Source organism: Rhinatrema bivittatum, chromosome 1 (assembly GCF_901001135.1).
Source record: "Rhinatrema bivittatum chromosome 1, aRhiBiv1.1, whole genome shotgun sequence".
NCBI lineage: Eukaryota > Metazoa > Chordata > Amphibia > Gymnophiona > Rhinatrematidae > Rhinatrema > Rhinatrema bivittatum.
Window position 1 is genome coordinate 258526565 of NC_042615.1, and position 24370 is coordinate 258550934.

At 44.7% G+C, this 24370-nt stretch overlaps 1 protein-coding gene across 3 annotated transcripts in view; it reads right to left on the reverse strand.

Annotated features, from left to right (window-relative positions):
• The window catches only part of GFRA4 (GDNF family receptor alpha 4), a 463837-nt gene that overhangs the window by 80231 nt on the left and 359236 nt on the right, over positions 1 to 24370 (reverse strand). For all 3 annotated transcript variants that reach the window (XM_029594092.1, XM_029594101.1, XM_029594083.1), the window contains one exon: positions 12747 to 13095. In XM_029594092.1, the coding sequence (XP_029449952.1) occupies positions 12747 to 13095 (349 nt within the window). The remainder of the gene's footprint in view (positions 1 to 12746; positions 13096 to 24370) is intronic.

Genomic DNA, 24370 nt, shown 5'->3' on the forward strand with positions numbered 1-24370 from the left:
TTTCGTACCGAGGATATCTCCCCAAGGCCTACTGCCCGGGAGGGAAGGGTTAGGTCGGCCGTCATAGTTGGTGATTCAATTATTAGGAATGTAGACAGCTGGGTGGCTGGTGGGCGTGAGGATCGCCTGGTAACATGCCTACCTGGTGAGAAGGTGGCAGACCTCACATGTCACCTAGATAGGATTTTAGACAGTGCTGGGGAGGAGCCGGCTGTTGTGGTACATGTGGGTACCAACGACATAGGAAAATGTGGGAGGGAGGTTCTGGAAGCCAAATTTAGGCTCTTAGGTAGAAAACTTAAATCCAGAACCTCCAGGGTAGCATTCTCTGAAATGCTCCCTGTTCCACGTGCAGGTCACCAGAGGCAGGGAGATCTCCGGAGTCTCAATGCATGGATGAGACGATGGTGCAAGGAAGAGGGATTCAGTTTTGTTAGGAACTGGGGAACCTTTTGGGGAAGGGGGAGTCTCTTTCGAAGGGATGGGTTCCACCTTAACCAGGGTGGAACCAGACTGCTGGCGCTAACCTTTAAAAAGGAGATAGAGCAACTTTTAAACTAGAACAAAGGGGAAAGCCGACAGTCACTCAGCAGTGCATGGTTCGGAGAGAGGTATCTTCAAAGGATACTAATGATGCATTAGAATTAAGGCATCCCGACAGTGAGATTCCAATAATAAGAAAAGTAGTCCAAGTGCCTGTAACTAAAAACTCACCTGAGCTAAAAAATTCTAACTTATCCCTAAAATATAAAAAAGCAGAATGAAAATACAAACAAAAAACAAACATTGAAATGTTTGTATGCTAATGCCAGAAGTCTAAGAAGCAAGATGGGAGAATTAGAATGTATAGCAGTGAATGATGACATAGACTTAATTGGCATCTCAGAGACATGGTGGAAGGAGGACAACCAATGGGGCAGTGCTATACCGGGGTACAAATTATATCGCAATGACAGAGAGGAGCACTGGGAGGCGGTGTGGTGCTTTATGTCCGGGATGGCATAGAGTCCAACAGGATAAACATCCTGCACGAGACTAAATGCACAATTGAATCTTTATGGGTAGAAATCCCTTGTGTGTCGGGGAAGACTATAGTGATAGGAGTATACTACTGTCTACCTGGTCAAGATGGTGAGACTGACAGTGAAATGCTGAGAGAAATTAGGGAAGCTAACCAAATTGCTAGTGCGGTAATAATGGGAGACTTCAATTACCCCAATATTGACTGGGTAAATGTATCATCGGGACACGCTAGAGAGACATGGTTTAATGGAACAAAGTCAGCATGGCTTTACCCAGGGCAAGTCTTGCCTCACAAATCTGCTTCACTTTTTTGAAGGAGTTAATAAACATGTGGATAAAGATAAACCTGTTGATGTAGTGTACTTGGATTTTCAGAAGGCATTTGACAAAGTTCCTCATGAGAGGCTTCTAGGAAAAATAAAAAGTCATGGATAGGTGGCAATGTCCTTTCGTGGATTATAAACTGGCTAAAAGACAGGAAACAGAGAGTAGGATTAAATGGACAATTTTCTCAGTGGAAGGGTGTGGGCAGTGGAGTGCCTCAGGGATCTGTATTGGGACCCTTACTTTTCAATATATTTATAAATGATCTGGAAAGAAATACGACAAGTGAGGTAATCAAATTTGCAGATGATACAAAATTGTTCAGAGTAGTTAAATCACAAGCAAATTGTGATAAATTGCAGGAAGACCTTGTGAGACTGGAAAATTGGGCATCAAAATGGCAGTTGAAATTTAATGTGGACAAGTGCAAGGTGATGCATATAGGGAAAAATAACCCATCCTATAGTTACTCAATGTTAGGTTCCATATTAGGTGCTACTACCCAAGAAAGAGATCTAGGCGTCATAGTGGATAACACTTTGAAATCGTTAGTTCAGTGTGCTGCGGCAGACAAAAAAGCAAACAGTATGTAGGGAATTATTAGAAAGGGAATGGTGAATAAAACAGAAAATGTTATAATGCCTCTGTATCGCTCCATGGTGAGACCGCACCTTGAATACTGTGTACAATTCTGGTCGCCGCATCTCAAAAAAGATATAATTGCGATGGCGAAGGTACAGAGAAGGGCGACCAAAATGATAAAGGGAATGAAACAGCTCCCCTATGAGGAAAGACTAAAGAGGTTAGGACTTTTCAGCTTGGAGAAGAGACGGCTGAGGGGGGATATGATAGAGGTGTTTAAAATCATGAGAGGTCTAGAATGGGTAGATGTGAATCGGTTTTTTACTCTTTCGGATATCATCTTTATTAGGGAGGTAGTCTGTTTAGTGTTTACATGGAATCCTGACTGCTATTGTATTAGACTGAGGTCCCCAATTCATTGTTAGATTCTGGAGGGCCTTTTGTAAAAATCTGTTTATCAATTTGCAGTTTTCATCAGGATACCATCCCGAGACAAACAGCCTTACAGAGAGGATGAATCAAGACCTTGAACAGTTCCTTAGATTCTTTGTCTCTGCTGATCAGAATGGTTGGGCTAGATTGCTCCCTTGGGCTGAGTTTGCTCACAAAAATCATGATAGTGAATCTATGGGGATTTCACCATTCTTCAGAGCTTATGGTCGATACCCCATTTATTTACCTCCTGCCACTCCAGCTACAGAAATTCCTGCGGCCAATGACTTGGTGCGATACTTACAGAAAACCTGTGCACAGACATGCAGTCATTTGGAGAAAATCATGACCCAGCAGAAGAAATTCACTCACCTGCTTTCCATCATAGACGAGAACCCCAGTTTCAGGTTGGCGACAAAGTCTGGCTGTCCACAAGGAATCTACATTTGAAGTTCCCTTGTACTAAACTTGTCCCTAAGTATATAGAGCCATAAACTATTATTGAGGAAATTCACCCAGTAACCATGTGCCTTCTGCTTCCCACCACACTTAAGATACCATCCTCATTTCACCTTTTTGTTAAAGCTGGCCACACCAGTTCCTTTCAAAAGACAAGGAACATCTCCGGATCCAGTTCTGGTTGATGGCCTAGCTGAATTCAAAGTTGAGGAGATTCTGGAGTCTAGAGTATTTTATAACAAAGTCCTGTACTTGGTCCATTGGAAGGGATATAGCCCCAAAGAAAGATCTTAGGTTGATGCATCCAACCTTCATTCACCTCGTCATTTGAAGAAATGTCTTTCTATGGAATGCAAGGGTCTATCTGGAGGGCATCTCTGAAGGGGGAGTATTGTAAGGATGCATTGAAGAGTACTTCTACAACCTGCAGGTAGTGCTGTGAGCTGCTTAAACTGTCTATTTAGTCCTCCCAGCTCTGTGCTCCTCATTTCCCCTTGCAGCCATCTTGTTTCCTGTACAGGCTTGTACTTATACTAAGGCAGTATCAGTCTGTTATCAGAGCTTGGCCCTACTTTCCACTCCTAGGCTCTGGCTCCACTCCTGTATCCAGAAGATTGCATTATTTTCAGCTTCAGTCTGCAGTGCTCTTATTTGTTCTCCTACCTGGGCTCTTGGATTTCTGATTCATTCCTGCTCCTTATTCTGTTCTAGACCTCTCGTTCCCTGTTCATGCCAGGTCTACCCCTGCTTTTCATGCCTCACTGGTCACCAGAACCACAAGAATCACCATGAAGGGAAGGTGACAGGCCTAGACTGAAGTCTCTCTGAGTGGTCTGAATTTGACTTTCCTGGCACTCGGCCACTCATTCCTGGATCAACTCACATGCGACAACTGTCACATAATCATAGGAATCTTATTATAGTCATTCATGATAACCTCAGTTACAACAGACTCTTGATAATCTTAATTTACACTCAATCTAACACAGTCTGTAACCACTTGTTTTAAATTTGTTTGTAATCCTCCTTAAGCAATTCTTGGTAAAAGGCAGAACAGCATAAGAACATAAGAAAATGCCATACTGGGTCAGACCAAGAGTCCATCAAGCCCAGCATCCTGTTTCCAACAGTGGCCAATCCAGGCCATAAGAACCTGGCAAGTACCCAAAAACTAAGTCTATTCCATGTTACCATTGCTAATGGCAGTGGCTATTCTCTAAGTGAACTTAATAGCAGGTAATGGATTTCTCCTCCAAGAACTTATCCAATCCTTTTTTCAACACAGCTATACTAACTGCACTAACCACATCCTCTGGCAACAAATTCCAGAGTTTAATTGTGCATTGAGTAAAAAAGAACTTTCTCCGATTAGTTTTAAATGTGCCCCATGCTAACTTCATGGAGTGCCCCCTAGTCTTTCTACTATCCGAAAGAGTAAATAACCGATTCACATCTACCCGTTCTAGACCTCTTATGATTTTAAACACCTCTATCATATCCCCCCTCAGCTGTCTCTTCTCCAAGCTGAACAGTCCTAACCTCTTTAGCTTTTCCTCATAGGGGAGCTGTTCCATTCCCTTTATCATTTTGGTCGCCCTTCTCTGTACCTTCTCCATCACAACTATATCTTTTTTGAGATGCGGCGACCAGAATTGTACACAGTATTCAAGGTGCGGTCTCACCATGGAGCGATAGAGAGGCATTATGACATTTTCCGTTTTATTCACCATTTCCTTTCTAATAATTCCCAACATTCTGTTTGGCAAATGTTTATAAATAAAGGCAGACAGGGTAGAGAGACTGTTAATTGCTTTAGCCATCAACCACAATTTGGGCTTCAATGATGTGTTTAATTTAGTTAATTCATATTTGATGAGCCTTCAAGAAAAAGAAAAAAAACCTGAAATCCCCTCCCCCATCAGCTTGAACTACAAAGAGGTCTCCTGTACTGGCTGCAAGGACAAAGGGTAAAGTTAATAAGTGGAAGTAGCACGTCCCGAACAGTGACTTTGCCAGGGGCTAATGGACTGGCCTGTAAAGCAGTCCATTAACCAAATTTCAAAACATAGGGAAGAAATAGAAAATAAAAACTTCCAACAGAGCAGAGTTTAGGCCTTTCTGCCTAAGAAAGAAAGAATGAGAACTGCAGCTTCTGGGTTAGGAAGCACAGAGAATGTTTATACAGGGGATACTCTACAATGAGCCCTACGCACGAAGCTGTTTTGGGCCAGTCAGAGCCATGTTTGAATTCCTCATTAGAAGCCAGGATTTGGGACGCCTGAAGTCAGAGGCAGTTGCAGGGAAAGGAGCTGGAGAGCAGAAGCTGTCAGAGCTGGAGAAAGTGGGTGACTGCCAGAGGAGAAATCACAGCAGAGTAGGAGAGAACATCCCACAGGTCTGGAACAAGAGCTGGTTCCTCTAAGAGTCTCAGCCCAGGCAGAGTCTGGACAGACAGCTACAGAGAAAGAAACCCGCAGAGGAAGTTTTTCCCTTTCTACGACAGCTTGCTGATGTTTGGGTAGCAAGAAGAGGGAAGTGAAGCTTGATAGTGCTGACTGGAGAAAGAGAGGGAGGGAGAGAGAGAGAGCAGACTGCATTTTGGACTGGAGGGTAATGGGGGCTTTAGAATTGCTCTCAGCTCTACTGGAGCCAAGCAACCTGTGATAAAACTTTTTTTTTTTTCACACTCTCATAGCCTGTTGCCTTTTGCATGTCTCTCATAGCCTGTTGCATGTCAATTGTTTGATCCTGAGTTTGGTATCAAAGTGCTTTGATTGAGAGGGCTCAAGTTTAAGTGCCCTAGCAGTTACTTGACAGATACCAGCAAGCAGAAAGACACAAAATTAACAATTCAGCCCAAGGACTGGCTGGGAACATTTTCCCTACCCAGAATCATCAGGACTAATCTGCATCATGGGAAAAATAAACTTTCAGCATTATGGAGAACAATTTGAATTTGGGCTAGGTTCACAGTGGGAGGGTTCTCCTCAATAACACGTTCATTTTAAATTGAGCGCACATGCACCCATGCAGCGCGTCTCCGCTTGTGTGTGTACTGGTACCTAAGCGGAGATACGCTGCAATTTAAAATTGTGTGCGCACTTGTGTGCATAGGGGGGGTCGATTTTCGAAATCTCGCACGTGCCTCCATGTGCGCACGGTTCCCGGTGCGTGCACGTGGACGCGATGATTTGATAACATGTGCGCGTTGGCGTGCATGTTATATAATATGATTCCCGTGCACACGTCTGCCGGATTTTAATGTCCACGTGCGTATGTGTGGGCGGGTGTCATCTCCTGAGCGCAAGGGGGGTATTTTACAAAAAATACGCACTCTGACGCAAGTAGGCCTTTCCCAGTTCCCTCCCAGTCTGCAGCAATTAAGGAGTGGACAGGGAGGGGACTTCCCTATCCTCCCACCTACCCTTCCTCCCTTTTCCCCCCTCTCCTCCCTGACCCCTAAACTAAGCCTATCTACCCTAGAATTGTTTGTTTCAAAACTTACCCGCTCCTCTTGGCAGGGGCAGATTCCGCACACCGGCTGGCTGCCGGCAATGCTTCCCCGGGACAGGGCTTAATGGCTGCTGTCCCGGCCGGCTTCGGCTCTTCCCCTCCCCTCCCAGACCCCACCCCTGGCCCGCCCCTTTCATCAAGCCCGGCTCGTCTGCGTGTATTGGGAGGTACGCGTGGCCTGGCCATTTTTTAAAATGCGCTTGGTGCGCTGACGGCCCAGCCACACGCGTATCTCCCGGATTTTATGCGCTCCAGCCTTTGAAAATTCGAGCGATTATTTTTTAAAAGACACCTCCCACTTGTATTTGCCCAATCTTAAGAGACTGCTCGAGAAAACGTACTTCGCGTACCTTTCCTGGGACTTTGCTGGCTTTTACGAGGACATGCAGGCAGATTTTAAAGCATGCTCGCGCAAGGGACAGCCCAGCTTTTCCAAGCGGTGCACCAGTTTGCCCAGTTAATATCGAAGTCTTCAAAGACCTCTGGTGGCTCTTCATCCTGCACCCCCCTCCCCCCCCACCCCCAGTTGACCGAGACCCCTTACCTTGTGTCTTGTAAGCCCTAAATCTTGAGATCTACAGACTTGATCCTCATCTGGAGCAGCAGTAAAGATACGCGATAACAAGCCGACGCGCGCCGTGGTCTCTCGTTTTAAAATATGGAGTTATGTGCGTACCTGTTAGCCCCAACCTGGAACTCCCATGCCCCATTCTTTTTCCGACCTCTTATTGTCGATGCATGCATGGGTATAAGTGTGCGTACTTCTCTCCACGGCTCATGCGGACATAAAGTCCTCTAACAGGTCCGCTAATTTAAATTCAGAATAGCAGAAAGCAACGATTAGAATAGTGATAAAATCCATTGGTAGTAGACTCATGAAACACGAGATAGTTGTTTGCAGAGAAGAGAAACACTTATGAGAGTGCCGATTTTACAGCTAATCTACAGTTAGGCGCGGCTCCGAGCCCCGCCTGGGAAACGCCCCCGTATTTTTTGTGAAACATTCTTTCTTTCTTATGGCATAACTAATAATTTCTGGGGGCGTTTCTGGGCGGGACCTGAAACCACGCTTATCTGTCAACTCTCTGTTCAATCAACAATCTCTGAGTGATTCCCCCCTTTTTTTTGTTATGAATATACTGTGTGCGATCTCTATTAATAGAGTGTGTGTGTATAAATATTCACTTATAACTGTGCGTTCGTAGTAACCTTAAATTTCTAAATTGTTTTATTGTTTTCTTTCTTGGTTAACCTAATGAGAAACTTATGCCCGTTGTTTCCATGCGCCTCTTTACTCATTTCTTTATTCCTTTTTGTAAAACTGGAGTTAAAAAATGCTGTAAACAAATGGTATTGATTCTTATTGCTTGTGGATAATTTTTGTACTTAGAATCTTGTAAGACAAGAGGTTACTGATGTAATCCTCCTTTCCATTTAATCAAAATTATTTATCATGTATTACCAAAATACTGTCCAATCAATCTCTCGATTTAATCCTTTTGGAGCCACCGTGTCCCACGTGTATATGAACTTCTGTTCTAACTGTATCAACGCGCACACATGCATGCGAGGACATGAAAATCCGGCGCGCATGTGTGCGTGGGACATGTATTTTATAACATGCGTGCACTGATGCGTGCATGTTATAAAATAGCTGCGTACATGTGCGCGCGCGCCTTTTAAAATCGACCCCATAGGGTTTAACACAAGTTTTTCTCTGAAAATTGAACAACCTAGCGTGCCCATTATAATGGACCTTTTTTTTTTAGTGTGCAAACACAAACATGGCAAAAAAACCCCCAGAAAGACATTTCCCAAGGCCTCTAACTCACATGGAAAAATGCTGAGGCCAGGATCCCCCTGGCCCCCACTTACCCAGACTGGAGGGGATCCGCCAGCGAGGCCTAGGCCTAGGCCGAAGCCTTGGCATTGGCCTTCTCAAAACTGATGTCTTGGTCTAGACCAGAGCTGGGACCCAGGTCTGATGCCGTGACCCAGCCCAGAAGACGAGTCCTAATGCCAAGGCCTCGTCCCAAACCCAGGCCCAATGCCTGGGCATTGCTCCACATCCAGGCCTTTGGCCCAGGCCAGAGCTCGGACCCCTGCCTGATGATGCAGTCTGGCCTTGAGGCCGGGTGCCAATGTTGGGGCATTAGGATGAAACCAGGCCCAATGCTTGGATGTCAGCCTAGGTCAGAGCCCGGACCCAAGCCTGATGTTGAGGTCTAACCCGGAGGCCGGGTCATGACGTCTGGGCTTCAGCCTAGGCTGGAGCCTGAATCCAGGCACAATGCCATGGACCAGCCCAGAGGCCGGTCCTGATAACTGGGCCTCAGGCTAGGCAATACCGTACATCAAAATGCCGCTGTCCACTGGGGTAAATAGACTGGAGTTAATTAACTCTGGCGTGACCCCTGCAGATGGCATCAATTGAAGAAGAAAAGATGATGTTGGAGCTGTTCCGAGGCCTGGGGTCTGGGTCTGGGCCTGGTCCTGACCCTAGGCCAAGGCCCAGGCATTGGGACCCAGCCCTGGATTCGGCCCTGGGTCCGGGCCAAGGCTCTGGCATTAGGACCTGGCCTCTGGGCTGGGCTGTGGCACTGGTCCTGGGTCAGGGCTCTGGCCGAGGCTCAGATTTTGAAGCCCGGCATAGCTGCTGCCATGGATACCTGATGAATCAGGCAAGTTTGTTCAGAGGTAGTGGGGGGCTTGGCCAAGGTCCAGGCTTCAGTCCAGGCCTAGGCAGAGACTCTGGTACTGCACTTCAGTCTAGGATTATTTCCTTTTTTTTTTCCTCGGCCTTTGCCTAGTTCCAATGTATTCATTTACAATGAATGCAACAAAATAAGGTTTCTTTCATTGGTGTAGGATCCTGATTTGTTTCAGGGCCTCCCGAATCAGCCTTATTTGTTGCGTTTTGCGCATTTGTTTTAAATGAATGCATGTCCCTAATATTTCTAACTGCTATTTATCAGGTGTAAGTCAGGTATAATTCTTTATAGACAAATACTGACTGGGTAAGGGGCCTGGATAAACTGAGGGGACCTTAGGCTGAAGAACCAGGGGATTCTTGATTACCTAGATACAGACTAATTAGCATATACAGATATTATAAAATTTGATAATTTATATCCGTAAAAACTGACAAGTGCTAATGAAAATATGTGAGTTAATTTTCTTTGGGTAAATGATTAAAATGAGGAGCACAAATAAGGCGCTCATAGCAGATGACCACCACTTATGCGGACAAGTTTTTACTTATTCGGATAAGTGACTTAGAGATTACGGATGGGCTGGATGCAGGAGAAGGGGCTTGGTGCTTTTATATTAAATATTGTGATGGAAGGGCTAGCCTTGGGGTACTATAATCCCTGACAGGGTTGGTGCAAGGGGATTAGGCGCCCTAGGCAACTTCTGCCTTGCGCCCACTTCCCTCTCATCGCGCTGCCCCCACCCAGTCGTGCCAACCCCCCCCTACAGTCGTGTCACCATCCCCATTAGGCAGTGCGAGCCATTTGGGGCTGTGAGTGGCAGTGCTGCAGCAGCAGAGGAGTGCCACCCTCCCCCAGTTGTGACGTCTAATGGTCGGCACTCTAGGCCCAGGCTTATTTCACCTAGTGCTTCCGCAGGCCCTGACCCTGACTTATCTAAGATTTGGGGGATTAAGAAGGGAGGTTTGGGGTATAGAGCATTAGCCCACAAACTTACTTTAAAATGTTTTGGAGAGGTGGCTGGCTAGGAGATAGGAGATTGCTGGCCCAGAAATTAGTTGGGTTTTTTTTTTTGGAGTTACACAGCTATATTTTGAATATAGCTGGGTAGGATTAAACTTTCCCAGGGAAAGTTACCTGGATACCTATAAATCTCCTTGCTCTATCCAGAATATAGCCAGTTAGGTTTATAGTTATCCAAACAGGAATACTTGTAACTTTACGTAAATATATTCACTGGGACTCAGTCTTCTTTCACTGAATGCCCATGACAAGTGATCTAGCTAACCTTAGCCAGATAACTTGTCAACTCGCTCTTCTGAATATTGACCTCTATGTTTATTCCATTAAAAGAAGCAAGATCGAAAAATAAAAATACAGAGTTATATAAGGCAAAATAAAAAACTGATGAATGCAAACTGATCCAGACTTGAAGGATGATATATTTTTCAGGGTTTTTTGGGGGCGGGGAACAATGGTGTTCCTTTAAAATAACCTGAACCGCTCTGTGAATTTTTCATTAGAACAAAAGAATCTTCCACTACTGGAATTTTACTGCACTAGCAAATACTTGAAAGCAACAGAATTTTAGGAAACATTCATAAATAAAATACAGTAACATAGTTGCCACTTGGAAATAAAGGTCGACAAACAAGTTGTTTGTGACTAGCTTTCAAGAATTATTATTCTTGTCATCATGTCAGTGCAAAATGAGCCCCGATGAAGGGTGCAATATCTAGCTCTTGAAAGCTAGTCACAGATGTATTAAATTTGTCCTATAAAAAGAATATCACTATAATTTGTTGATTTCTATTTTAGGGAAAAAAAATCACTACGTTGAGAAATGAATGTGCTAGGTTCCATTCCTTTTCACTTTCAATATTATACCGAATAACCCTGTCTCCTCATGAAACAAGAACTATATCCAAGACAAGGGTCCCTATTTTTGCTCACCCAATAACATTGTACTCATCTAATACTTTTAATTATTCATCAATTTATTTCATCCTTATATTATATCTTATATACCTTATAAATATACCTTCCATCAATATCATCATTCATATTTAAAAACACCCAAACATCCATCTCGATTCATACTAATCCACATGCAAACCACATACTTAAAACCCCGTATAAACCACTAATCCCCTATTGCTTATTTTAAATACAACTTTTGTTACCAGGGCAAAAATCCCTTACTCAAATGGTCCTCTAATCAGTCACTTGAATATACCCTCTTGCCTTAACATTGTAAACATATTACCGCATCAGTATAGCATAATCATTTTAGAGTAATTGTCTCTTCCAATCACAAAGTCCATCTAATAATAGAGCAATTCAATACTTTGTTACCATGAGATCTTCAAAGTCCACTGTGATCTCTTTTCGGGCATTGAAAATCACCGTCAGTACTTCAACTCCATCCATATCACCTGTGTCAAAAGGCAATGCAATCCTTCCTTGTGAGGTGTATCTCCACCTTAACTTCAACAAACCCGAACCGTCCTTATTCAAAAATACCCGACGCCATGGCGTTTCGGCGGCTCTGTTGCCACCTGCATCAGGGGAAATTTATATATGAAATTCGTGTTTAGACTCGCTCACAGGACCATTAATCAATGTCTCAATTCTCAAGCGCCCCTCGGCTGAATACTAGTCTCCATCTTGTGGAAGCTGGTTCTCATGTAAATCTGGAAATAGACACTATTGAAATAATCTCTATTTAACACATCCCCAAACCACCCATATAAATATACCACATTCACACTTACCAAACGGCATTCAATACAAATCTCCAGATGACGTACACTTCAATGTCTCAGTGACTGTGAGCTCTGCCGCTAAACCTCAGCTTTAAAAAGCCAAGCCCCACCCCCTCCCTCCCCTTACGTTGTGACATCACAGACACCGTTTTATCATAGCACATCTCAAACATACCGCTATTAAATCTTTAAATTTTGTGCCAACTGACAACTAATTTGCCTACTCAAATGCAATTAATTATTTATATAGATTCCATCTATGATGAAAACCGCCATTACATTGCATTCCCTTTTGACACAGGTGATATGGATGGAGTTGAAGTACTGACGGTGATTTTCAACACCCGAAAGGAGATCACAGTAGACTTTGAAGGTCTCATGGTAACAAAGTATCGAATTGCTCTATTATTTGATGGACTTTGTGATTGGAAGAGACAATTACTCTAAAATGATTATGCTATACTGATGCGGTAATATGTTTACAATGTTAAGGCAAGAGGGTATATTCAAGTGACTGATTAGAGGACCATTTGAGTAAGGGCTTTTTGCCCTGGTAACAAAAGTTGTATTTAAATTAAGCAATAGGGGATTAGTGGTTTATACGGGGTTTTAGGTATGTGGTTTGCATGTGGATTAGTATGAATCCACATGAAATGAATGGATGTTTGGGAGTTTTTAAATATGAATGATATTGTTTGAAGGTATATTTATTCAGTATATAAGATTAATATAAGGATGAAATAAATTGATGAATAATTAAAAGTATTAGATGAGTACAATGTTATTGGGTGAGCAAAAATAGGGACCTGTTCTTGGATGCAGTTCTTATTCCATTCCTTTTCAGACATTCATTGCTGCTGAATGCAGAATGAAATAAGGAATCGGGAAACACAACGGGTGAGCACGTGGCACATTTGCTGGGATTTGATGGCATTACCTGCACACAAAGTTCTTCAAGCAGGAGTCCAGGGAGGTCAGGCAATTAGGCTTCTCCTTGGTCTCGTAGGAACAGATGGGGACGATAGTCTGCCTCCGGCGCTCTGCGCATGCCGTGTCGTCGCACGGACAGAAGAGCAGCTCATGGGTGTACTCCAGGGGAACACGGTCGAAGAACCTCCGCAGGGCCTTGTGGCACTTGGACCGGTTGCACGTGTCTGTCTGAGCTGAGCTGCGTCGGATGCAGAAGGACACGTAGTCTGTGCGCATCTTCTGGCAGGTCTCATCCACGTTGCAGGCCTTGGCGGCATCCAGGCAGCGGTTAACCTGGGTGACTTCGTTCTCGGAGCCTGCACAGATATAAAAAGCGCCAAAGGATAGATAACATCAGCGCTTAGGTTCTAGCATGGGGAAGCCCCCCCCTCCTTCCTCAGAAAGAGACAAAAAATGTGACCATTTTTTCCGCTCTACTCTCTGAGAGGCCAATATTCAAGAAAAAGCTCTGAATGGATAACTTTTCTAGCTAAAGTTAAGATAAGATGTCCTAGATTTTCAGGGGGATAAGCATCTGGCTGAATATCCCCAAACAAAGTTATCCAGCTACCTTTAGCCAGATAATGGTAAACCTAATCAGCGATATTCAAAAGATGGCAGGTTAGGTTTAACGTTATCTGGCAATCTTTACGCTTAATTAGCTGTATTCAAAAGAATTTAGCATACTAAGTGGTACAATGTAAAAAAGAAAATGTACAAGTTGCTAGGATTGCTCTATGAGCACCGTAATCGAGGCAGAAAAAGGGTTTCTGAAGGTACTGAGTGTGTGGGAGGGTTAAGATTGGTCGAGGAAGGGGAGAAGGAAAGGAAGGGCGCTATATTCATAATTTTGCTGAACTAGGGAAGGGGACGGGGGAGGTCACCTAGTGGGCCCCTACAAAATGTATTTCTAAAAGTGCTCATGGAGGGGTTTTTAGAGGTTATGGAGGAGCCTTGGCCCAGCAGGGTCCCTTTTCTAACATATTGGTTGGGAACTGGGGAATCAGACACAGGCCTAGATGTCACAGGTTTGGTTTTTTTTTTAAACACTATGCCACTTAACCAGAATGTAGCTAATTAAGTCTAAAGTCATCTGGGAACATACCCGGATGACTTTAGAGCTGCTCCAGGGCGTAGCTAGAATTACCTGAAAAAATGAATTTGGCTAACTCCTAATACTGGAGTTCGATGCTTAAGTTTCCCGCTAACTGGTCTCTTCCTCATGACGCCTCCAAAATGCCCATTCCTTAATCACCTAATCTTTGGCTGGGTAATGACTTACATGGCTAAAAGTTAGCTGGATAAGTACTGGGGATACTGAAAACTCGGCATTTACCCAGAAAATTTGTGAGCCATCCGGCTAAATGCCTTTAAATATTTTCCTCTGAGTTTTTAAAGTCTCAACTGGAACTGTTGGCCTTATGTACTAAAATTGTCTTCTATATTATTTTTTAATAAAGGGCAAGATTGAGAAGGCATTTTTCCACTGGTAAACATCCTTTTACTTGCGGAAAAACCGCCTTCTGAAAATTGCACCATTGCATTTGAGGGAAGGGGCCACCAAAGCACAGGCCGGGGTTTCATTTTGAAACCTTGTGGCATTAGCCTGTTGCTGAACTTTCTAAGGGAAACTGAATCTCTGGAGAGTTTCCCTTTGAAAATGGTCTGGGAGGCCCACAGGCACAACATGTCCGCATGGTTTAATTATTACATTCAGAGAGGGCAATCTTCAAACAGCCAGCACAGGCTAATGTCTTTTTACTCACAGAGGTCCGCCTGACTAAAATGCATTTATGTGCACAAACATCTGCTTTGAAAATTCATGGGTTTGCATGGAACCACCTGCAGCACAAACACACAAAGTCTGTGCATTGAAAATGCGTGTGCAAATGAACATCCTGCCCACTGCCGCCCCTTGGGACGCCTATTTAATATGTACGTAAAAGCACGTGGGAAATTGTATTGTCTTTCCCGTATGCAAGCTAAAATCACCAGTGTACGTTAGAACAAGAGATGTGCATTCATTTCACCCGAATGGTTAAAATGGGACTAATGAGGCCATTTTGGCTTCATAATAAAAAACCATACAAAATCAAAATAAAACAAAAAGTCCTTGGAAGCCCTTCCCCCAAGAAAGCTTTAGGACCCAGGCCTACCCATATGGGCTGAGCCTGAACCCAGCAAGGGGTCAGCCCGGGCTCCTCTGACCTCCTTCAGCCTCTGAAAATTAAGCCCAGAGCCCATACAAGCATATTGTTGTACAACATAATGGTGCCAGCGGCAAGGAGATAGGCGCCGAAGTGAAGTCACTTCTGGGCCTGTCTCCTTGTGGCCATCGCCGTCCTTAAACCTGCTTTTAACAGAGTGGGATCGCTCCACCTTTTGCAGCATAAGGATCCAATGGAAGGGGATAGATGGGAGCCAGACAGGAGGTCCACAACCCTGGAAAATGGTGGGGAGGGGAGGGTGGGAGTGACCCAGGGATACACCAGCTGGGCCTGGACTCTGGATTTTATTTTAGGAGGCTGGAGAAGGGTTTGAGGGGCCTGGGAGGTCCCTCTGGGCCCTGGCTCAGCCCATCTGGATAAGCCTGGGCCCTGAGACTTTCTCGAGGCCAGGAGGGGGATTGGAGCGTCTCCAGGAAGCCCATTTTTATTTTTTTATTTTTAATGGTTTTTTTTTCAGTTTGGCAAACATACCAACCCCAAAAACATTAAACAAATCAAAAAATGAACCCCACTGAAACAACAAAAAAAACCAAACCCCAAATTTTATTTTGGATACAAATCCCTAGTTACAACTATATAAGCTTTTTGAAAATTGCCCTGTGTATGCATAAACAGCCTTTGAAAGGCTGTATCTCCAGTAAAAACTTGGATTAAATGAGACCTCTCCACAAAACGTTTATCACAAAAATGGCATTATAAGAAAGGGTAACAGTATCAGCATTCAAGCAAAGTAGCAGGACTACATGAAAAGTGAACTAGGAATCAGGAGAGGAATGCTCAATTTTCTCTTTAGCAACAGTGCCATGATATGAGCAGCACTAGCAACATCTTCATCAGTGGCTCTATCATCATCTTGCTCATTACTACAGTGCTACTGAATTTTTCAACTACAGGTTCCAATCACAACCGAGAAAGTTTGAGTAAGCTTGACAAATTGTGCCCAGTAAAAATGGCACAATTAACTGTTTCTATAACAAATATATAATACAATATATATATTTTTTTTGCTTTTACATTTTTGGATCAAAAGAACATAAGATGTTGCTATACTGGGTCAGACTGAGGATCCATCAAGCCCAGTATCCTGTTTCCAACAGTGGCCAATCCAAGATACAAGTATCTGGCAAGTACCCAGTCATTAAATAGATCCAGGATGCAAGTTCCTGGCAAGTACCCAAACATTAATATAACACGCTGAGCAGTAGTGAGCCCTTGGGCTGCTGTTAAATTGACACTGCCTATTTTGTGCAAGCATAAGATAGGCCTTAACAGGCTGCAGCTGACTTGCCAGCTTAACCAACCACCTCCCCCTTGGGTTGAGCTCTCAGGTTCTGGCAGCCAGCAGGACTTACATACTAAAACAGAAGCAGAGTCGAGGTCCAAACTGAGGTCAGGGAAGGCAGAAGACAAAGCTGAGTCGAGGTCCAGTTCGAGAACAGGCACAAAGAGACAAAACAGGTCAAGACATGGACGATCACGTAAGGACAGGAGAAACTCAGGAGGTAGACAATGAAGGAGGCAGGGACCAGGAACGAGGAGACACCCAAAACAAGCAGGAAACAGGACCACCAAAGATGTGGAGCAACTAGAACTGCTAAAGCAAAGAGACCTGTTGCAAAGGCACTGGGTACTGGTTCTGAGCTTCCTTTTATTCAAGGCAGGATATTATGTCATGTGTACGTATCACAGGAAGTCCTGCCCACAGGGCCTATAAAAAGGGCTCAAGTTCACTTATGTTTCTAGGATGTCCTATGATGCTGAAGGCTATGCTAGAGGTGCTTCAGACCAGAGGAAAAGGGTGTTACAATTAAATAGATCACTGGTTACAAGTACCTGGCAAATACCCAAACATTAAATAGATTATGTCATCTGTTTCCAAATATTCAGTCAGAAGAGATAGTAAGAAACTATTTGATAGACCCCCAATGGCATACAGTTCTGTAGTGTTGTCTTTCATTTTTTTCTTATATTGATGGTTAACATGATCATAAATCAGGCCACAAAATCATCATGGAACATAACAACAGAGTGACACAAACGATGACAGGAGAAAAAGTCCATCCAGTTATTCTTGCCCATGTTGCAAGGATATAACCCAGCTATCAGCTATAAAGCATGAGCCCGGGTTGACCTGGGATTATTGTTACATTCTATTTGTAATTCAAATGGGTCATTAGGTGGTGTGGGTCATGTTATAATTGCATATTTACAATTTGTGAGCTCGGTAAATCGCTGTGAGTCAACTGTAAATACATTAAATGAAATCTCTCGTCTTTTCCAGGCTCTTCATCCTCTCCCTTATGGTCTTTCTCATTTGTACTTTGCCATTTATGGAGAATGAATATATAAGATCCCCAGGTAATTCACACCCAGAACCTCTCCCTTCACATGTCTAACTACAAAACTTTGAAATAAACTAAATAGCCAGCAATACTAGCATGGACAGTTGGCTGAACTTCTGGTCATCAAGGTTCCCTGCATAGCCTTGAACAATATAACAAACAACCTGTGTGCACATTTTTTCTATGAAAATTTATTTGAACAAATTGTATCCAAAAATCATTTAAAATTGTATAATACATACCAGAATAGTATATATTATTCATATAAACTCATACACTCTCCACATTCATACCAATACAAGTTTATCACATATAAATATAACATCACAAAAATATAAAAAAAAATTATTAAACACTCCCCCTTCAATTATTTATTTTAATGTATATATGTAGCATCCACAGTGGTACCCTCCTTTCAACTTCTCTTTATTTCTTCATGTTCTATTTCATTGTAAATACTTCATCACATTTTCCTCTTCCTGACAAGAGACTCCTGTTTCACCCAAGGTTTCATCAGGGGATGTAACAGATATTTCACACAGGATCACCACTAATGTAACAGGGAGTCATGTATCTAAAATCTTCGTATTGTTCAAAATCCTATATCAATCAACAGATAATAATTAATAATTCAATCCATCCAATATTAAAAATACAATTTGACTCAAAATGTTTATTTCATCAACTATGTTAATATCAATTACCTGGTCACAAATTAACAATCATACAAGACACAAACCAAAATACTCACCTAAAGCAACGACTTTAACCCTTCTTACTTATATTCACAAATTATCTGATCAATATATGTTCCATACTCAAACACTATAAAAAACAAAAAAACAAACAAAAAAGACTGTAAATCTAACAAACACAGACACCCCCTATATACTCCTATGTAGCCCAAATCTTCACTTACCCAAAGCATTTCCTACCGGCATTTCAATATTTCTTCAATACGACACCTTTATAATAGTCTCTCTTGTGTCAACTGTCAAAACATCGAAGAACATATCGTACATTCTAGGTAAAAATACAACCCATTTATCCACTCCTAAACCATCACCGATAAATAACCAAGTCTTAGCCAGAAAACTTACCCAATATTAATGATCACCACGGACTATTCCAATAGTTCTTTAAATACGGCAGTCTCCATGTATTTGCCTTCACACCCGCTATCAAAATATCAAAGAACAATAATCCAATAATTATATATATTACCAACCAATAGTAAATAAAGATATCATTTCTTTTCAAAGACTTACCCGATTCGCATCCACGCCATTAAACTACTAGACAGATAGCCTTTCCAAAAAACGCCACGGCTGCGCACTCGCAGCAAACCCGCTCTATTTATATCCAGCCCACTACAACGTACACAACGTCAAAGACCTTTAAAAACTGCATATGTCATTCACCACACCTCTTCCACATCCCCCACAAAAACCAAGCCCCCCCACTCACAACCAACTCAACACATCCTCACACACCGACCAGCCTCAAAAGGTCTTTAAATATCCACCAACACAAAAATAATAATAACAACCACTGCTCAACAACTCATATATCTACGCTCCACTCAATATCCATATTGAGACCGTGTGGTTCAACAGTGTCCTAATTAAAAATGTATCTTTGTTCCTTTTGCAATAGCCTTAAAGAAATATCACCACCACGTAGTAACTGGATCCTATTCAAAACACAAAAGCGCAGCTCATGTAATTTATGTTTCATTCTCCTCCAATGTTGTACAAGCGGTGTGTTTTCCTTCTGTCTCCATATGTTGCTCAGATTCTCCCCATAGCCTGCCAGACGGACCCAGCTATATGAGCATTTGCATTTCTGCTACTAACTTCAGTTACTGCTGTACTTACAGCCTGTCAGACAGACATAAAGGTGAATTTTAAAAGCCTGGCGCATGCCAAAACAGGAGATATGTGCACAAGAGGGGCTGGTGTGTGCCGAGCTGATTTAAAAATGACGCCCGAGTACGTGCGTATTTGCCGCTACACACCCAAATGAAAAGAACCAAGAAAGGGGCGGGGAGTGGGAGTGATCGAGGTGGGGCATGGGTGTTCCTGGATCCCACATTGAAATCTGTGCTTAAATACTTATGCTCTCAGGCTCGCCCTGGGGTCCTCTGCCTTACAACTTTACTTCTGCTGTGGATGATGTGCAAGTTACAAAAATAAAGACAAACAGACAGATCGGCAGGGTTTTAAGGGTCGGGACTAACGGGAGGAGGGAGGTTTTTAAACTAGGGGGGGTTTGGAAGTCCTATTCCATCCTTACCTGAATGAACTGGGAAAGAACTGGTGAAACAGGTAATAGCATCAGCGTGTGTGTCTTTTAAAATCTCCCTACTTATGAGTAGAAGCGGTATTTGTGCACACAGGGACACCTCCACTTAAAATTGCGCACACATGTGCATGCGGCCAGGCTATTTTATAACATGAGCACATATATAAACAAGTGTTATAAAATGGCCATGTCCCAGTCTGTGGGCTGACGAACGCATGCATCTGCTTAAAAGTTACTGTCTTAGTTGCTAATTGAATTCCATCATTCTAATCTCAAAGGCTATCAATACTAGTGATAGTAGAAGAAACAGTATAATGAATGAAGAACAGTAGTAGCACAGTAGTAGAACAGTAGTAGCACAGGAAGCAAGACACTGGGGCCGGGGGCTGTAATTCTAAAACATTTTGGTGGGTATAACAATGCTTTACCTGCAGCGGTGGCTTGTTACAAAAATGCCTGCTAGATGTGTGGGTAAACTTGCTCATGCATATCCTGAATGCATGTGAGTTTAGCTGAACTGAGCAGAGGTGTTCTCAGAGGTGGAGGTGGGATGGGTTTGGACTTATTGAACATATATTTCGATTTTCAAAAGTACATGCATACATTTTCCATAAGATTTCTCCTTACAGATTAGCAGATAGAATTGTGTGTGGGTAGTCTTGGTAGTGTAAATTCTCAAAGTAAGAATACATGCGTAAGTTTGCTTTCAAAACTGATTTAACTTATGCGCTTAGGGCCTGATTTTAAAAAGCATTTACTCGAGTAAAACAGGGTTTTACTCGAGTAAATGCTCTTTACTTGAGTAAGTGGGCTTTTGAAAATTGCTATAATATATGCCATTGAATTGTCCATAGGATTTACTTGTGTAAGTGCACTTTACTCCAGTAAATGGCTTTTGGAAATTGCTACAATAGTAGTTACATTTACATGCGTAACTCCTTTTGAAAATTACCCCCTTATTTGTCAACTTTCTTATGCAGACTGTTACAAAATTATCCCCCGAGAGGGAAATTTTCAAAGGGATTTCTCTAGATAAAAAGCATAAATCATCTGTTTGGGTAAAAATGTCTGTCTGTCTGAATGTGTGTAAAAATGCACAGAACGCATGCAGTTTTAGAAACATAGCAATATGACGGCCAAAAAAAAGACCATACGGCCCATCTAGTCTGCCAGTCTATCCACACTGTAATGGAGCCATCCCAGGCCAATGTTAGGCTGGGGGAGAAAATTACGTGCATAATTTTGGATATTAAAAACTGGTCATGCAGTTTAGGTTGGAAAAAGCATTCTCAGAAGAAACAGGTGGAAAGAAAGCCCTGCAGGTACTTTTTCTTTGGGCAATTTTCAAAGAATCATTAATTTTGAATGACACACCCTAAATGCCCCCAGAGCAACCTCTTTATAATGTGCAGTGCGAAAGTATTGCCCTTATTATCAGGCAAATCCTCCTATTACTTGGGCAGATCCCGATTAAACCTTTGAAAATGTACCCTTTCCTAGCGTGTAGCAGATGGACTCAAAACAAATGGGTATAGTGTGCTCATGTTAGCAGTTGGAGACGGATCTGACGTCAGCATGGGTACATATACCCCCACAGGAAGTGCAGCAATTCAGTAATTTCCATCTCCAAAGCAGTTTGGAGCTCCTTCACGCTCGCTGAGCGTGTTTCCAAATTCTAACGACTAAATTTCATTGAAGAATATCTGAAGGAGAGCCCCGCACTCCTGCGGTGATACCCTCGGGTCCCTCCCCCAGTTGAGTTTCCCGAGGTGATTTCCGTGGTCCCTCGGAGGTACGAGCCTCTGTCCGGTGGCCGAATCGCGGCAGGGATCTAGCCCCCGAGTGAGAAGGGCTCGGGCGCGGCTGAGAGGCGCCTCGGTCCCGATCCGTTCGCGGTGAGGACTTAGTCCCCGAGCGAGACGAGTTCGGGCGCGGCTTAGAGGCAGCGGGTACACTTCCTCGAGCGCGGCGGTGAAGGTACTCACCCTCTCCCCCCGCAGCCGGAGACCGCCCGGGTTGCAGCCGGGAAGCGCCGAAGATCAGGTAAGGCGTACATCTTTTACTTTTGCTGGTCTCTGAAGAGTGAGGATTGGCGGCGTCTGCCTACGGGAGGCACGCCGAGGAGGTCGCCATTTTGTCTGCCTTGTTCAGGTATTGAGCGCACACTGATAGGCGCACATGGATAAGCGTACAGAGGTAAGGCGCACACTGATAGGCGCTCATTGATAGGCGCACAGTGCAGCCAGGAAACCCGAGGGACCTGGTGCCTCGACGGCTAGAGCCCGCTTCGCTCTCCTGGGTGGAGTTATTCAAGGGGATACACGCCTTTGTTCAGATGCAGTCTGGTTCCCGTCCAGACTCTTATGCACCGGGTGACCCTGCCCCGGGACCCTCTCGATCTTGGCACGAGCACCCTCCACCCGGAAGTCCCGCTTCTGGGGACCCAGATGTCTCGGAGGACGAGAGCGAGCTCCCCGAGGAGGGTGAACTTCCCTCAGGGATAGAGCCATATCGAACCATGAGACGCTTCTTTCCCAAGGAGGATCTCCCGGACCTAGTTTCTCAATGCCTGTCGGAACTGGCTATTCCAGGCCAAAGCGCCCCAGGGGAACCCAGAGTGAACCCCCTGCTGGAGGGTCTTCGTCAAACGGCCCATCATTTTCCCTTCCTGCAAGCCGCACAACAGCTAATCGATCTGGAGTGAAATGCGCCGGAGGTCTCATTCAAAGGGGGTCGGGCCTTGTCTGGCATGTACCCCCTGGACCCAGCAACCAAGGAGATGCTGGCGTGCCCTAAGGTGGACGCCATAGTTAGCACTATTGTAAAGCGCACCACCATTCCAGTGGAGGGGGAGGCGGCCCTCAAGGATGCCCATGATCGCCTGGACGCCTTCCTGAAACAGACCTTTGAGGTAGCAGCTATGTCCCTACGAATCGCGACCTGCTGCACAGTGGTGACGCGTTCCTGTTTATCACAAGCCAGGAACAACACCCCGGGAGCAGACATGGAATCAGCTCTCTCATTCCTCACGGACGCTGCCTCCGACCTAGTCCGTACGACAGCCAAGGGAGTATCATCCTCAGTGGCAGCCAGGAGACAGCTCTGGCTAAGGAATTGGTCAGCCGATTCTTCTTCTAAGACACGCCTCACCAGCATGCCCTTTAAGGGTTCTCTTCTGTTCGGCAGCGACCTAGAGGACCTGGCCAATACATGGGGCGCCTCTCCATTACCCCGTCTGCCAGAAGACAAGTCAAGGAGGAACCAGCGCCCTTTTCTGAGGCTATCCAGAGGTAGAAGCTCCCAACGCTTCAACCCCTATAGGAGTAGCTACCAGGCACCTCGTCCTCAGGCCAGGAACCAGTCCTTTCGGACCAAGCATAACAAGAGGGGAACCTGCTCGGGTTCGGGTCCCTGCCGCACCCCCCAATGAGAATCAGCCGGCCCATCCGGGGGACGGAGCCATAGGGGGCAGGCTAACCCTCTTCTACCCCAGATGGGTCGAGATTATGTCGGATCAGTGGGTCCTCGCCATCATCCAAGAGGGGTATTACCTGGATTTCCTTCGCATCCCTCCGGACAAGTTTGTGGAATCTCCGTGTCCACCCTCCAAGAAGGCGGCATTAGAAGCTACCTTGGTGAGGCTCCTGTCCCTGAAAGCCATAATCCCAGTACCTGCATGGGAGATTAATTCTGGGCATTATTCCATTTATTTCATGGTACCCAAGAAAGAGGGCACCTTCAGACCCGTCCTGGACCTCAAGTCAGTCAACCAATACTTAAGGGTCCTGAGATTTCGCATGGAAACTCTGCGGTCAGTCAGAAACGCAGTACAGCCAGGAGAATTTCTCACGTCCCTGGACTTGTCAGAAGCCTACCTGCATATCCCAATCCATCGGGATCACCAGCGCTACCTACGCTTCAAAGTTCTGGAACAGCACTTCCAGTTCCGGGCTTTGCCCTTCGGGTTAGCCACGGCACCGCGGACCTTTACCAAAGTGATCGTAGTGGTAGTGGCGGCACTCAGAAGGGAAGGAATCCTCGTCCATCCCTACCTGGACGATTGGCTGATCAGGGCGAGGTCCCGAGAGAAGAGCCATCGGGCAACCAACAGAGTGGTCTCCTTTCTGGAAAGCCTGGGGATGGGTGGTCAACATAAACAGGAGTTGCCTACAGCCTTCCCAGTCACTGGAATACCTGGGAGTCCGGTTCGACACCCAGGCAGACAAGGTCAGCCTGACCTCCAAGAGGAGATTAAAACTCCAGACTCGTCTACGATCCCTGCTGAGCGCCACCCGGCCCACAGCTTGGGATTACCTGCAGGTCCTCAGTCTCATGGCATCCACTCTGGAAGTGGTGCCGTGGGCACGGGCCCATATGAGAACATTGCAACACTCCCTCCTCTCTCGATGGAGCCCACGGTTCCGGAACTACACCGTGCATCTACCTCTACCAGCCAGAGTACGGAACCAGCTACGGTGGTGGTTGCAGCCCGGCCACACGAGCCGGGGGTCGAGGATGTCCTCCCCAACGTGGACCCTGCTCACTACAGATGCCAGTCTGAGTGGATGGGGAGCACACTGCGAAGAGCTCACCGCTCAAGGGCGGTGGAACAGAGAAGAGTCGGGGTGGAACATCAACCGACTAGAGGCACGGGCAGTCCGGTTAGCCTGCCTGCGATTTGCTCACAGACTGTGAAACAGAGCAGTCAGAGTGATGTC